At 37.2% G+C, this 14,020-nt stretch overlaps 2 protein-coding genes across 2 annotated transcripts; both read right to left on the bottom strand.

The window, feature by feature from the left end:
- Positions 1-1,625: 1,625 nt before the first annotated feature.
- On the bottom strand, positions 1,626-3,302 carry LOC112190347 (glucan endo-1,3-beta-glucosidase 1). The gene is made up of 3 exons (XM_024329783.2): positions 3,165-3,302; positions 2,759-3,016; positions 1,626-1,937 (listed from the first exon to the last, which is right to left on the bottom strand). The coding sequence occupies exons 1-3, from the start codon at positions 3,220-3,222 to the stop codon at positions 1,903-1,905; spliced, it is 351 nt and encodes a 116-aa protein (XP_024185551.1). The 5' UTR covers positions 3,223-3,302; the 3' UTR covers positions 1,626-1,902.
- A 605-nt stretch (positions 3,303-3,907) lies between these two features.
- On the bottom strand, positions 3,908-13,738 carry LOC112186581 (histidine kinase 2). Its single transcript, XM_024325047.2, has 16 exons — positions 13,537-13,738; positions 13,332-13,386; positions 12,692-13,263; positions 11,478-11,741; positions 10,386-10,898; positions 9,445-9,720; positions 8,630-8,799; positions 8,292-8,504; positions 8,002-8,188; positions 7,795-7,846; positions 7,479-7,708; positions 7,280-7,378; positions 6,382-7,043; positions 5,286-5,789; positions 4,446-4,874; positions 3,908-4,228 (listed from the first exon to the last, which is right to left on the bottom strand). The coding sequence occupies exons 3-15, from the start codon at positions 12,998-13,000 to the stop codon at positions 4,625-4,627; spliced, it is 3,729 nt and encodes a 1,242-aa protein (XP_024180815.1). The 5' UTR covers positions 13,001-13,263; positions 13,332-13,386; positions 13,537-13,738; the 3' UTR covers positions 3,908-4,228; positions 4,446-4,624.
- Between the last annotated feature and the right edge of the window lie 282 nt (positions 13,739-14,020).

Genomic DNA, 14,020 nt, shown 5'->3' with positions numbered 1-14,020 from the left:
GTATCATGGAGGTCTACTGAATAGACCATAGTCGCTATATCTTCAAACCATGTAGAGATTATTGCTCTTCACGAAGCGGTTCGTGAATGTATATGGATTGGATCCATAACTATGCATGTTCGAAGCAATTGTGGTTTGAAGTCTACCACAGATAAGCCTACCAGCATTTATGAGGATAATGTTGCTTGCTCTGAACAAATGAAGTAAGGCTACATCAAAGGCTACAACTCCAAGTATAATCAGCAATAATAGACTCTCCTCAAGATCAAAGTGAATTAGATTCGATCTGAGGACAGTATGACAGACTTGTTTACTAAGTTATTGTCTAAATCCACTTTTGAGAAACATGTTGGTAGCATCGTTTACGAAAGATATCCGAACTCCCATGACTGTAGTTATTAGGGGAAGATGCAGACATCAGGGGGAGATATCTTCGTAGATATCTAAATCATTATACGATTATGTTTCCTTATAAGACTCTAATTATATGCTTGTAATCCTCTATATAAAGAGAGCCTTATTATCAATGAAAGCACAACTCATTCTCCCAATTCTCTCTGCTGTTCTCTGCATCCCTTTTTCCTAAAACAATACCCACATGCCAGTGAGAATTAAACTAATAATTTTCATGATATTAGTTATTCTAAATAACCAACATGTCACTACTTATCGACTGAATTGTTGGGTATTTTAGGTGAAACAATTTTTGTTTTTGAAAGCTCTAGTAGTAATTTACTGCATTATACGCGAATAAAACACGTACTGACAGTATTTCCAAAAATACTTCCATATTTGTATTTTTGAAAGGGATTCATTAAATTTCTCATAATTTTGAAGCTAAAAATATTATACACGTACTATACATGATTTTTATGTTATTTTTCTTCTTCATATTTCACATATATTATTGAACAAAAGTGAATATAAATTAATATTTTAAATAAAGTTATCAAATTAATTAATTAATTAAAAGTATTTTGCCGAACTTTTTAACAATGTATTTAATGAAATACACGTATATAGTGTTTTGTGTACTATACACGTTATGTATTTTACTTTATTTTTGTTTTTTAATTTTGGGCACAAAAAAAACCAGAAACTTCTTTTGGGGCTTGTAGGTTTTATTGTTTGAGCTTAATCCAAAAGATGTGTGTGCTAGGAGTGTGTTGTGTAGTCACTGTAGTGTACCATGTTTAGGGGTGTGCTTGAATGTGTACTCTGAGTAATAACTCTTTGTGACGGCCTTTTCGGAACGAGTTATTATTGTACTGCTTGCTCAATGAAGGCTGACCGGCCTTCTTCTACTAAAAAAAATAAAAATAAAAACCTATGTTTGAAATGTATGAGTATAGCCGAAATGCTTCTATCATCTCAAAACTGGTTTTTAACGAGAATACTAAACGACTCTTCAGCCCACCCAACTAGCAAATCCCCTAAAAGGCCAGAATGGAATTAAATTATAAGAACCAAAGTCCTGACAAGTTAAGCCCCAAACGCCCACAAAAGAAATCAGTAATTCACAGAAGCTCATCCTCTGAGAATCCAAAGTTTCACAGAGATCTAAGCAGATTGAAATGAAATGGGATCATCATATTCATTCATGAAGTACCATATATTCATTCAAGTTTTGCAATTGGGATTCAATGTACTAAATGAGTGTTAGTAATCATTGTTCTTCAAATAGATATTACCATTACAGTGTGCCGTTGAAGGCATATAGAAAAAAGAGAGATCAGAATAATTTGACACCTTCCTTTTGGTAGATTGTGCACCAAGCTTACAATAAAGAAAAAGCGAACACCAGAAAAATCCAATCTTTCTTATCCTGCTGCAACAGCCAACTATGCTACTACAAACTTTATTAGGATTTTGATCATGAGCAAATCTTCCATTTCCTTTGCATCAGGGAAAATAGTCATACTTGCAAGGGCCATGACCTGCAGCCAAACATTTTGAAAATCGTCAATTTTCTCCAACCTTGTATTATAGCCAATTCCCCTCCTCTTCCTCATTTCATCCAATTCCATTCAATCTACTGTCTAAGCACGGGGCACGAGTATGAACTAAAACGACTTGGGTCATAAGCAAGCCCCGCCCTTACTTTTTCCAACTCCTTAGCTAGTTTAACTTGAAGAAAAATAATAATAATAATAATTACGCTCTTCATTTGAAGATAATCTATTTAAAGTTGATGGAGGTAATATCAATTCATGTGACTTCCAGGTGACATTTTGGCCTTGAACCCGAAAAAATGTTCTTCGCAACAATCTTTTTTTCTACATTGTACTATGCATGTGAGTGTACATGTGCTGTTATTGTTGTGTACAACATAAGCAAACAAGTTTGAGTAGATCCCACATTATGGTCCCTTTTTGTTTTATATATATCCTTTTTGGCGTAATCAAAGGTAAACCACTGGTGTGTGCAGCTAAAATTAACCCAGATTCGTTTTCTTGATGAGCCAACTCAAACCCAACTGGTGAAAGCTGCTCCATTTCTTATTCAAGAGATCCCAACTCTAAATTTGTTCACCAAATAATGTGCCAATATGCATTGTAAAGCTATTTGGATACGAAGAGTAAGTATTGTCGCATCATTTGGTGAAGAAATTTAGTAACTCTTGAGCTTCGATCATATGATAGATCCAAATCTCATACAGTTTCTATCTAGGCACATGGACATTGCCCTATCTTGACTCCACACCATGTGATTATATGCATTGTCCAAAGCAAAAGGTTAACTAAGTTTAAGTGCTTACTAGGATCAAGTTCTGTAATCATGGCAGCTGCCTTGAAGTAGCAAGATCCACCTTTGTGTTTGAACTTCTGGAAGTAGTTGTTGAAGGCATAGGAAGCATGGTCTTTAAGAGTGTTTGGGTAAAAGCAAGGTTGGTTCATCTGAATCTTGCTACAATCTGCACCTCCACCTCCACTACAAGCCCAATCTATTGCTGCCTGCAACTCATCATCCGGGGTTTGTTCGTCGGCGATACACCATTGCTCATAATCTGCATCCACTGCAAATTGCAATGCAGGAGCGCACACACATTAGAAGACTATGCTTGAAAAAGTATAACATACTAGATAGCGTGCCTAAATTTTCCATGAGGCTTTGAGCTTATATATATATGGACATGAAACTCAAAAGGGTATGGTAAGTTTTACCTGATTTGAGTGGAACTAGCGAGAGAAAGAGCAGAGCAAGTGTTATCCTTATCAGCATAGTAGAATTGTTGTGTGTTTGAGAGAGAGATCTAAAAAACTAAAACTTGGATGACCTATTTATATCCAAATGGAAGTGTAATAGCTAGAGATACCTCTAATATTATATTAAACTAGTGCTTTAATTCTTTGATCTCTTTTAATAAGTTACCACACCTTCAAGTTTCTTTCTTGGCGGACATACATTGATGGAGTTGAATATACTAAATAGTGGGTAGTGCAGTAAAATAAATTGATTAAGTTTCACTTAAAAAGTTTTAATCTGTATAACCATCTGCAAGAATTAAGAACTTTTCTGGTGCATGACTGCGTGCTGTGTATTTATGTAATGCAACTGATCGTGGCCAACATATTTTACTCTCTTTGAAGTTTTGAGTGCAACGCCCTACTGTATTTCAGAAAATTAGGTGAGGTAGAAGCACTAATAGCAAACCCAGCACAAGCTATTTGCACAGAACAAATCCAGTACACCCAGTCAGTCAAAATGTGACCCATTTTCTAGGAATAAAAAGCAGGGTACGTGGTGAGGAGAGCAACAAAACAAAGGGAATAGGCAAAAGGTTTGTGACAATTGCAATTGCGCAAGAAATTCTTTATTCACTATAATATACAGATGTGTCACATTCGCTGTACTTTGTAGACACAGGGTTACAAAAAGTTCTTCCTTATCTTATTCAGTCTCTCCCTCATTACGTCAAAGCAACCATCAACAACTGTAACGAAATGAATAATTCAGTTTATTTGCCGGAGAAGATGAAAGATCTTTCATCTCATCAGAGTTAAAGAATGGTATGATTGGCATTACAACAATTTTACATCTGTGTTCAATGGACACAGGAAAAAAAAAATCACTAATCTACAAACAAACAGAAGAGGAGTATGTACAGAAACCGCCATAATATCTCCTTTCCTTTGCAGATGATCATAAAAAATGACCATAAACTAGCCAGTCTCCCCGTATATATGCACACACAAATGCATTGCTAGTGGCCAGATGCTCAGTACTCCTGGAAAAACAAAATGAGGGATAATTAAGCAATTTTTCTAAATAGTTGAAAAATGAGTGTAGGTACTATCATATTCTGAAATGCATGAATTGCATAAATGTTTCCTTCTGTTGCAATGAGAATTTTAATATAAAAAGTCATTGTCACAATCCATGATGCATAATCTACGCATTTGATGCTTACATGCAAAACATGCCTAGAGGAAAGTGATGCTTACCATATTCAAAGGAAATGTAAAATGTGGATAGAATTTCTCTCAACCAGGTCATGGCAGTGTGCCTAGTTTTACTTGGAGAGCCCATGATCCACTCTGGGCATCGATCCAAAATAAAACAGATCAGGTTGGACTGCCAGGAAAACCACATTCATAAATCCACATTCATAGTAGTCCCTCTATTAACCAGACTCGAAGAATTTAGCTACTGCTGTATATAATTGTTCTTCTTCAAATGGCTTTGACACATAGCCATCCATCCCACAATTCATGCATTCTTCATTTGAAGCCTGAATCACATCAGCCGTCATAGCTAATATTGGTGTGTGCCAATTCTCCACATTGCCAAACATCTCGATTGGTGCTTCCCCAGATGCAATTTTCTCATTAACCTCACTCTCCAGACAGCGAATTCGACGAGTTGCTTCGAATCTGTGATATAGATAATATTAAAAGTGCAATCAGTACTCTAAATGGGGGAATATTCTATGGGAGAAATCTGCTATGAACAGATGCACAATGCCTAAATATTAATCTTTAGTTCTGCCTAACTTTCCCTTAAAGTGAACAAGATAGTATGATGATATAAAACCCCAGACCTCCACACTTGCTAAACTTGAGGAAATAAGACATACGCATATCAACCAGGAAACAAGAGGTTGTGTTACTAAGTCATTAGGCACAGTATGAAATTTGGCCTTAATGACTCCAACTGAGGCTGCAATCAAGTTTTATATAAGCTGCCCAAGCAAGGTAGTCACCTTTCCCAATATATGTACACTTTTCTTTTGTATTAAAATTTTTAACACAGATTAGAGAATGGAGAGCTAGCAGATTGATTACCCGTCCATTTCTGGCATTTGGAGGTCCATAAAGCAAGCGTCAAAGTTGTGTGGTGGCTTAAGCATGTCTAAAGCAGTCTTCCCACTATCAACACAGGTGACAATTGCTCCATATTTCTTTAAAGCACCTTCTGCAACTCTTCTGTTGACTGCATTATCATCCACTACCAAAATCTTCCTGCCTCGTAGTAACTTTCCAAGAGTTGGTTTTTTTATGTTCACAAGCCTCGTTTTACCACTTACAAGGGCCTCTTGGAAGCAGGCAATTAAGACACTTAACCGAAGAGGCTTCATCAATACATTATCTACAAGACCAGAAGATTTTAGTTCATTACGTTCAGTAGAGCTAATGGAGGTAGCCAGGAGAAATATCTTTGGAAAGTTCACGGGAGACTCCACGCTGCTGTTTTGCCTGTGCTCTTTAACCGACTGATGGAACGTAACACCAGTTTCTTTATCCCAAACATCTTTGTCGATAAGAACCATGGCCAAACATGTGGATAGGCTGCATGCAGGATAGTTCACAGTGCATTAGCAAAATCAAACGGAAGTTGAATAGTAACTTGTAGAAGCTTCATACAATTTAAGTTAATTACTACTTTTCTTTATCAAACTTTTGAAAAGAAAATAATGGTTTTGTTCTTTTTTCTCCAGTCATATTGATGGATGCGCTGACAAATAAATTTCATATACCAAATCACTTTTTCTTTATTCTTCTATATTCCAACTGATCATATTAATCAGTTTCCCTCCTTTTAGGGCAGGGTCAAGAAAATCAGTTAGTAGCAGTAAGATTGTCCTACATTTCTTTCCAGCCCTTTAGTTTAAAGTCAAGGAAAAGTAAAGTTGTAAAAAACAAGTGTCCAGGGGTTTGATGATTCCCTTCTTAATCAAAAAATTCCCCAGTCCACATTATTTTGTGAATGGTAATCATATCAGAAAGCAATTCATATTTATCATAATAAAATGCTATAGAATGTTAAAAATTTCCATGTGCAATGATTTGTTTCAGGATATGAATTTTCTTTTTCCTTTTAGGGGTGAAGGATATGGAACTTTCTATAAGAATAAATTATACTGGGAAAGGTAAAACTTACCTTGTCTTGCTCGTACTAGATAGATAAGAGCATGCTGATTCAAGACTGGAAGCAATATCCGCCGATATTCCCAACCTCTGCATATGATATCTTGTGACTTCAGTTCGGGTGATTCTCTTATCTATTACCAGTGCTCTCAGTCCTCGAAATTCTGAGACAGCTGGTTCATACTGAGGCCACTTCATATCTAGAGAACTTGTCTTCCCTCTCAGAAACGACCCAGTAAATGAAAAGGTACTGCCAATGCCAGGTTCACTCACAAACCCTATCTCCCCACACATGAGATCGACCAAACGTTTGCTAATGCTCAATCCTATTCCAGTACCACCATAAGTTCTAGAAGTGGAACTATCCGCCTGCATAAAAGGCGTGAAGATGCGACTTTGTGCATCTAGTGGAATTCCTACACCTGTATCCTCAACTGTTACAATTAATTTTATCATATCAGGTTCCTCCATTGTTGTGCTGCTTAATGCTTTAAAACGTTCCCAACTTTTCCATCTATCAACCACAGGAAAGCCACTCAATGTATAAGTTTTGTTTGAGAGGTCTCCAACTAAATTCAAGCCTTGTCTTAGAACTTCATCCATAAAATCAGGTGGACCCTTCACTTCATCCGCCAGATGCACCGAGACAAATATATGTCCTTTGTCATGGGTGAACTACAGTTCAAACAAACAAACAATTAGCACAGCAATTCAATTTATGAAACGTGTAACATGTCTGAAATTGGGAACAATACTGCACATATCATAAACCGTAAATCATCTCAACTGCAAATTAAATGGTATTTATACCTTCAACATCCTTTCAATTAGGACTTTGAATCTCTTCATTTCAAATAAGGATAGAAAAAAGGAAAGTTATCGCCAAACAAATATTAGGAACGATATCTAACCTTGATTGAATTCCCAACAAGGTTTGTAATAATCTGCCGAAGGCGTCCTGGGTCTCCGATGACAACTTCAGGGACCATATTGGAGACATAGACAGCCAACTTTTCTCACCCAAAACAAAACCAAAACACTAACTTTGTAAGAACTGATATTAACAACAGCAAGAATCAACTAAGAATGCCATACTAAGATTTTTTTTACCTCAATCCCTTTCTCATTAGTTTTTCCTGAGAAAAGTGATAGAACATTATCAAGCACCGAACGAAGATCAAAAGGTACAGTTTCAAGTTCCAGCCGGCCTGATTCTATTTTGGCCTGATCAAGAACCTCATTTATCAGCGATATGAGATCTCTTCCACTAGCATGCGCAGTCTCAGCATAATCCTGTTGGTTGGCATCAAGATTTGTGTCCATCAGCATTTGCAGCATACCTGGATTTTGATTGGAAGAATCATCAAACAATGTAATCTTGCCAGTTTTGCTAAATAGTAACTGTCTCACAAAGAGTTTCACTTACCTAAAACACCATTCATTGGTGTCCGGATTTCATGGGAAACAGTTGCAAGGAACTGCAGTAGAGAGAAGTTAGGCAACACGATCATACAGAAATATTGTGTTATTGACAAATAACTGTACAATCAATGACAAATAACTGTACGATCAATCAAAAATATATCCTGAATGAGAAATTTTTATTGCCAAACGACACAGGAATAAATTGTACCTGTGATTTGGCCACATCTGCAGCTTCTGCACGAACTTTGAGTTGTTCCATCACACAATAGTCTGCCTCTACCTTTGCTATTCGGCTTATGGCCGCATGAAAAATATGACCAACTAGCAAGGTAATGACTAGGACTCCCACTGCCGCACTTACTGCTGTCCAAGGAAAAGGAGGTTTATGCTTAAACCTGCAATCAGAAGGTACAGTAACTGTTTTTTATTGGAGAAAAAAAATATACAATTCCACGTATTTAGGCTGATATATAAACTTGATGATGTATCATATCTAACCTGCAGTGCATTTCATGTCTGCGTTGTGGATCACCAAAATCAAGGCTGCTAATGTGCAACAGCCCAGTATCAATAACATCAGTTCCATACATGTTGATCAGAGAAGATGCATTAGTTGTATCATAAACATTCACAACAATTGTTTGCTTGCTGGCAAGTTGGTGCAGGAGCTTCTCCACCAGTGATGGGACATCGTAAGATGCACCTAGATACCTGTGATAAAGAATTATAGCTATTATTAAGCAGAAAAAAAGAAGAAGAAGAAGATACACAGGTCACAGGCATGAAAAAATAATATAAAAAAATTAAGGATTTAAAAAAAATGGTTGCAAAACTACCCCACAGTCGCTTGAACTCGTTGCTCTGATGTGGCATCTGGAGGCAAGTCCATATTATACACAGCAAATGTAAGAACAACTCCCAAGTGATTGGATTTCAATAGCTTAAAAGGGGAAGTCAGTACTCCCTTTCCTGTTGACCTTGCTCGCAAGATGTTCTCGCGGTCATCCTATATTGTTTAATAATTTTTAAGATCAGCTTGCAAGAATGGTTAATGGAAAGTAGAATATCCTTTTGCAAAAAAGTGATTGTAAACACAAATCACTAAAATATTTGTAAAAGAAAATGTTTACACATTGTTTTGCAAAAAAGTGATTGTAGATGCAGATCACTAAAATATTTGTAACAGAAAATGTTACACAAACATATTCTCAAAATTTGATGACACCATGGACTATGAGTCTCAACTGGTAGAACGTACATACACTTCCTAATTAAAAGGCCGACACAAGAACCAAAAATAGGTCTTTTAAAAACCATATCACCATGCCAAACCAAAAGAATCAACATACCGTTGATCCTGTTTGTTAGACAACATAGTCTTCAAACTCACACAGCCCAATCAGTACAACATCCCATTAGCGGTACACATTGTATTCTTATCTACAGAAACACCAAGCCATAACTAACAACTAAATATAATATATGCAGATTCTGATCTAGAGAAGATTTGGTCCAATACAGTTTTAATTTTGAATGGGCATACACAGGACTTCCCCCGGGGTACAGTAGAAGGGGCTCAAAAAAGGAAAAATAAAAATAAAAACAGTTCATCAAAGCAGATCAGAGTGTGTCCAAAGAAAAAAAGGCAAACCTTTCCCGACATCATGTCAATCGAGACAATATGGGAGACAGTTTCTTGAGAAAATATCACAGGCGCATATTCATCTTGAATAGGGGCAGGATCCAAGCTTTCTGGAAGAAAATCTTGGACAAGAGTCTGGTCCTCAGTTTCCATTTTCTTTATTGTCCATCCATGTTCCTTCTCGAATTGTTCCCTCTCAGCATGAGTAACTTTTAAAGCATAAGCAACACCACTAGTAAGTGGTCTCTCAAAAGCTGTTCTCTCTGTATATTCACCAAATGTTTTCTGTTGAATGGAAAAAATAAAAAAAATAAAAAGAAGAAGAAGAAGAAGTTAATCTTCGTTCACGACTACATAGCACCGCAAAGGAGTAAAGTTATTGGATTTTTGCTTTCTTCCTAATTCTCCTTGAAAGTCTAAAACTTGAACAGCAGCTAATAAGCTGGGTGAAGCCAATGGGACAAATACCACCCCATTCTCTTTACTCTCAAATTCTTTACATTTCAACCACGGATAACCACAAAAGGGTAAGAACCACGGTATGATATTCCGTTCAAGTGCTGCTTAACTAATACAGTATTGTCCGATGTAAAACTCTTTCATACACACGTGTGTACAAAACCATGTATGTTTGAGATCACAGAGAATAACAAGGTTTACATTAATTTACTGCATTGCTCAAAAGTTTATTTACCTATCCTAGAGAAGAAGCAGTGCTTGAAGACTTGCAAAATTATACTTTGTGAGTCTATAACTCACTTGCAACACAGGTCATGATATGCTTATTTCTATGAACATGGGCTTTATCAAAACACTGGTTTTGATTCACAATCAATGCGATCTGGATGCAAGTGAAATGTGCCAATAAATATTCTATTGTTCTGGTCGATGATTTGAGAAAGCATAATCCAATAACCTAAAAATATCCTTAAGGTAGGTGTGGGACATACCTGATCAATGGCAGAAGGATGCTTTCCATGGTGAAAGGTGGAGACGAGAATAGCTAAAGCATGAACATGGTTCAGGCTCACATTGAACTGATCTTGCAACATCCGGGCTCGTTCATCACACATGTTGGAAAGTGTTTCTTCTCTCCACACAAAATCTCTTTCATTCAAGTGGAAAAATAACCAAATTGACGTAATAACTCCAAATAAGACAAATACGATTAGGAGTTTCTTCCTCCACGTGCAAGCAACCTTAGGAGGACTGTGGACTTGTTGTTGCTGTTTCTCTGGCTGCTTCTTACGACCCAATGGCTGCTCTTGAACCAATTTCTGTTGGCATGGGCACTCATGAACCAGCTTCTGCTTCTGGTTCCTCCATAATTTCAAAGAAAAACCAGACAATTGGTAGAACAAAATCATTCCAACAAAAACCCACGAACAACCCTTTATCAAACAACATAAAATCTGAGAATCCACTTTTGTGCACTCTACCTTTGCCCCTGATCCCAAATTGTCCTAATAAAAGCAAAAACAAGAAGAAAAGAACTCTGATTAGTTCAATATTTGTTCTTTCCAGATAAGACAAGTAAAATCATTTATACTAAAGAGTTTATACACATATAAACAATCCCTCATCCACTTTTTCACACATGGAAACATATTCCATATTAGATGCATGGTCCATGCAAGATATCATAGCTATAACTCAAGTTGGAAAGAAGATATGCAATCATGAGAGAAAGAACATACAAAAGTGCCCATGAGATTCCATTTAGATCTTCAAATCTCATTTTATGCTTTTCTTTTTCCATTTGTTCAGTATTGCTGTTATTTTCTACATTCCATTGTGTCCCCTTAAGATAGTATTATAGTTGGTGCAGAATCTCCTTATCTTCATAAAAATTTAGCTTTTCTTCAATGTAAAAAACTAAACTAGACTAACAGGTTGAACCTGGTTAACAATTTTGTTTCTTTTTCTATCATGGTTCAAGAGGGGTTGCTCATGGTTCACATAACATAGTCAGCACTCAGCCGCATGCAAGTACTGTACGGAAAGATTTGGAATCTGAGTTGCTCCCAGCATCAAAGTTCTACCTTTTGACAAATTCTATTAGCAGATACTGTAGACTGCGGAATGTGTGCCAAGGACTTTTCCTGTAGCACTGATAGGTCAAGCCTCCTGGGGATGTTTTCATCTTGAACCAGGCATTGGTCCTTGGCTTCAACATATTCTGCCACCCATTTATGATGCTTTTGAAATTCTTTCTCATCTGAACATACTGCCTTCAAAGCACAGGAAATGCCATCAGTTAAAAGCATCCCATGTCCTGTTTCTTTGTTACATTCAAGGGATGCTATCTGCAATGCACACAGAGACTAGTGAGTATAACTGAAAAAAGGGCAACATGCATGCAAAAGCTTCAATACACATTTTACTGTAACCATGCAGTTCGTATCTCTTGATACAAAGAGACAGACTCAGGAGCCTACTAGCATATGATTGCTTAAAGTGCCACCATTTCATTGCAATTGATCAAACTCACAATTTAGGTCATACAATTGCTAGAAGAATAGAACTACAGCATCACAGCACAATGCCATATAGGAAATTTGTAGGGATTGCAAAAATTCCCAGCTGGGTACCTACTAGCCACCCTCGACCTCTCCTGTCTCCTCACCTAGGAGAGGAAGAGAGGGAGGAGGGAGGTAAGATGAGGTGGGTGCCAATTGGGTATTTTTGCCCTCCCTATTACCGAAGTTGATACACAATTGTTTGGTATTATTTACTTTTCCATAACCTATGGATTTGGCTAGAATATATCCTACATGCATGCACTTATTGAAGTGCATAAAATCCATGTACTGTAAGAACCTAAGGTTTTCAAGAAACCAGGAATTCATTGTATGTTCAAAGAAAAAAATAGGAATACTGAATTGTTCCAGTACAGCTAGAACTCCTTTGATCAAAAGGATGACCCCAATCAACTATGGGAAGTTCGAAAACCAGAAGAGGAAACCAAGTTCCAAAATTAGTCTCGTGTCTTCTGGACATTCCAATTCACTCCCAAATCAAAGTGAATACAACTGGAAGATCACAATCTAGGTGTGAAGCTAATTCTGTAAAGGAACACCATGAAGAACAGTAGAAAGAAGCTACTATGTTTTAGTTTATGATACTGTTTACAATTTTTAAGGAATTTCTAAACGGGCGCTTGCTTTAAGCATGCACTATATAAGCTGCAAACTAAACAGATAAAAAGAAAAAGGCAGAATCTAAGCTCTTTGATATGCAAGTTCTTTAGAGGCACCTGATCTGATTCGGAGAACAAGGAAGCTAAAGCCAGAAGCTGGTTCTTGCTGACATTGAAATGCTGCTGCAAGATTCGAGATTTCTCTCCACACATCTCTGGAGTCTTCTCTTTCATCCCCAGAAGTCCCTCATTGAAACCCAGGAAAAACCACACTACTGTAATAAAACCTAAAACCCCAAGAAGTAGAAGCTTTCTTCTCGAATAACTGACACAATTTGGCCCATCCAAGGGCTCCATTGCCTTGTTTAACTTGAAATTAGCAGGTAGTCTGCCATTAAAACCAGACACCCTGCAATTCAGATACATGCTACTAAAGCACACCAATGTAACTACTCCTCAAAGCTAAAAACCCAGATAAATCTTCACCAGAAGTGGCACACCAAACCCATAAAGATCAATGCTTTGTGACAAACAAGTGAAACTGATGGAACCCACTTGAGGTTTCAAGAGGCCCAACTGAATTAGACCACCAAATCTGAAAAGCCAGGTGGTCCAACTCCTTTTTACCCTCCAAACCTTCTCTGTTTTTTCCCACTTCAAACTTGAACACCAATTGCATTTCTTTGCATCTGTGAATCATTCAAACTCATCAAAGCCACACCTTTTCTACTGTACAACACTGAACAAGGATACCTACCAATAATGTCAGGCAATAAGCTGAAACAAACCCTTGTGATAATTATTTGGGCGACCTGTGAAGAAATCATTAAGGATGAGATAAGAGAAGGAAAAAAAAAAAAATGGGTGTCTTTTCTTTATCTGGCTCTTTCTACGCCACCCACAGTCCTGTGCAATCAAAAAGAAGCATCCACAGTGAAAGAAGAGAGAGAAGACACCCTGACCTGCACCAAAAAATTGATTGGACTGGAGTTGGTTTCTATAAAATTCCAACTGGAATCAATTATCAGAGTGAGAGAGAGAGAGAGAGAAAAGAAGAAGAAAGAAGAAAATTATAATGTGTCCCGCCCCCTCTTCCTTTTCTTGATTAAACCCCACACCCTCTTATTCTCTCTCTTCCCAGTTTTGGTGTCCAGCATGTTGATATGAAGTTGGGCACATCATTGTCTCATCATCTAAGTGGGGGGGGGGGGGGAGGTTTATTTGCCAAACCAAATAAAAAGTTGGGGAAGGTTTAAGCAAAAGCAGACAAGACCAAATATTAAAATTACCCAAAAAATATCAAACAAACCTACATATTTTTATGACCTAAACTTTTCCAATTTTCAATTTTTATTAAAACCCTGATCTTTAATCTCCCTGTAATTTTCAGTTCTGAGTTTCTTTCACTTTTTTGTAAGAGCTGAAAGAGACTACACCATTCTGTGT

The sequence above is a fragment of the Rosa chinensis genome, chromosome 2, assembly GCF_002994745.2.
Source record: "Rosa chinensis cultivar Old Blush chromosome 2, RchiOBHm-V2, whole genome shotgun sequence".
NCBI classification, from domain to species: Eukaryota; Viridiplantae; Streptophyta; class Magnoliopsida; order Rosales; family Rosaceae; genus Rosa; species Rosa chinensis.
Note: the sequence above shows the minus strand (reverse complement) of the source record. Positions and strands in the feature narration are given on the sequence as shown.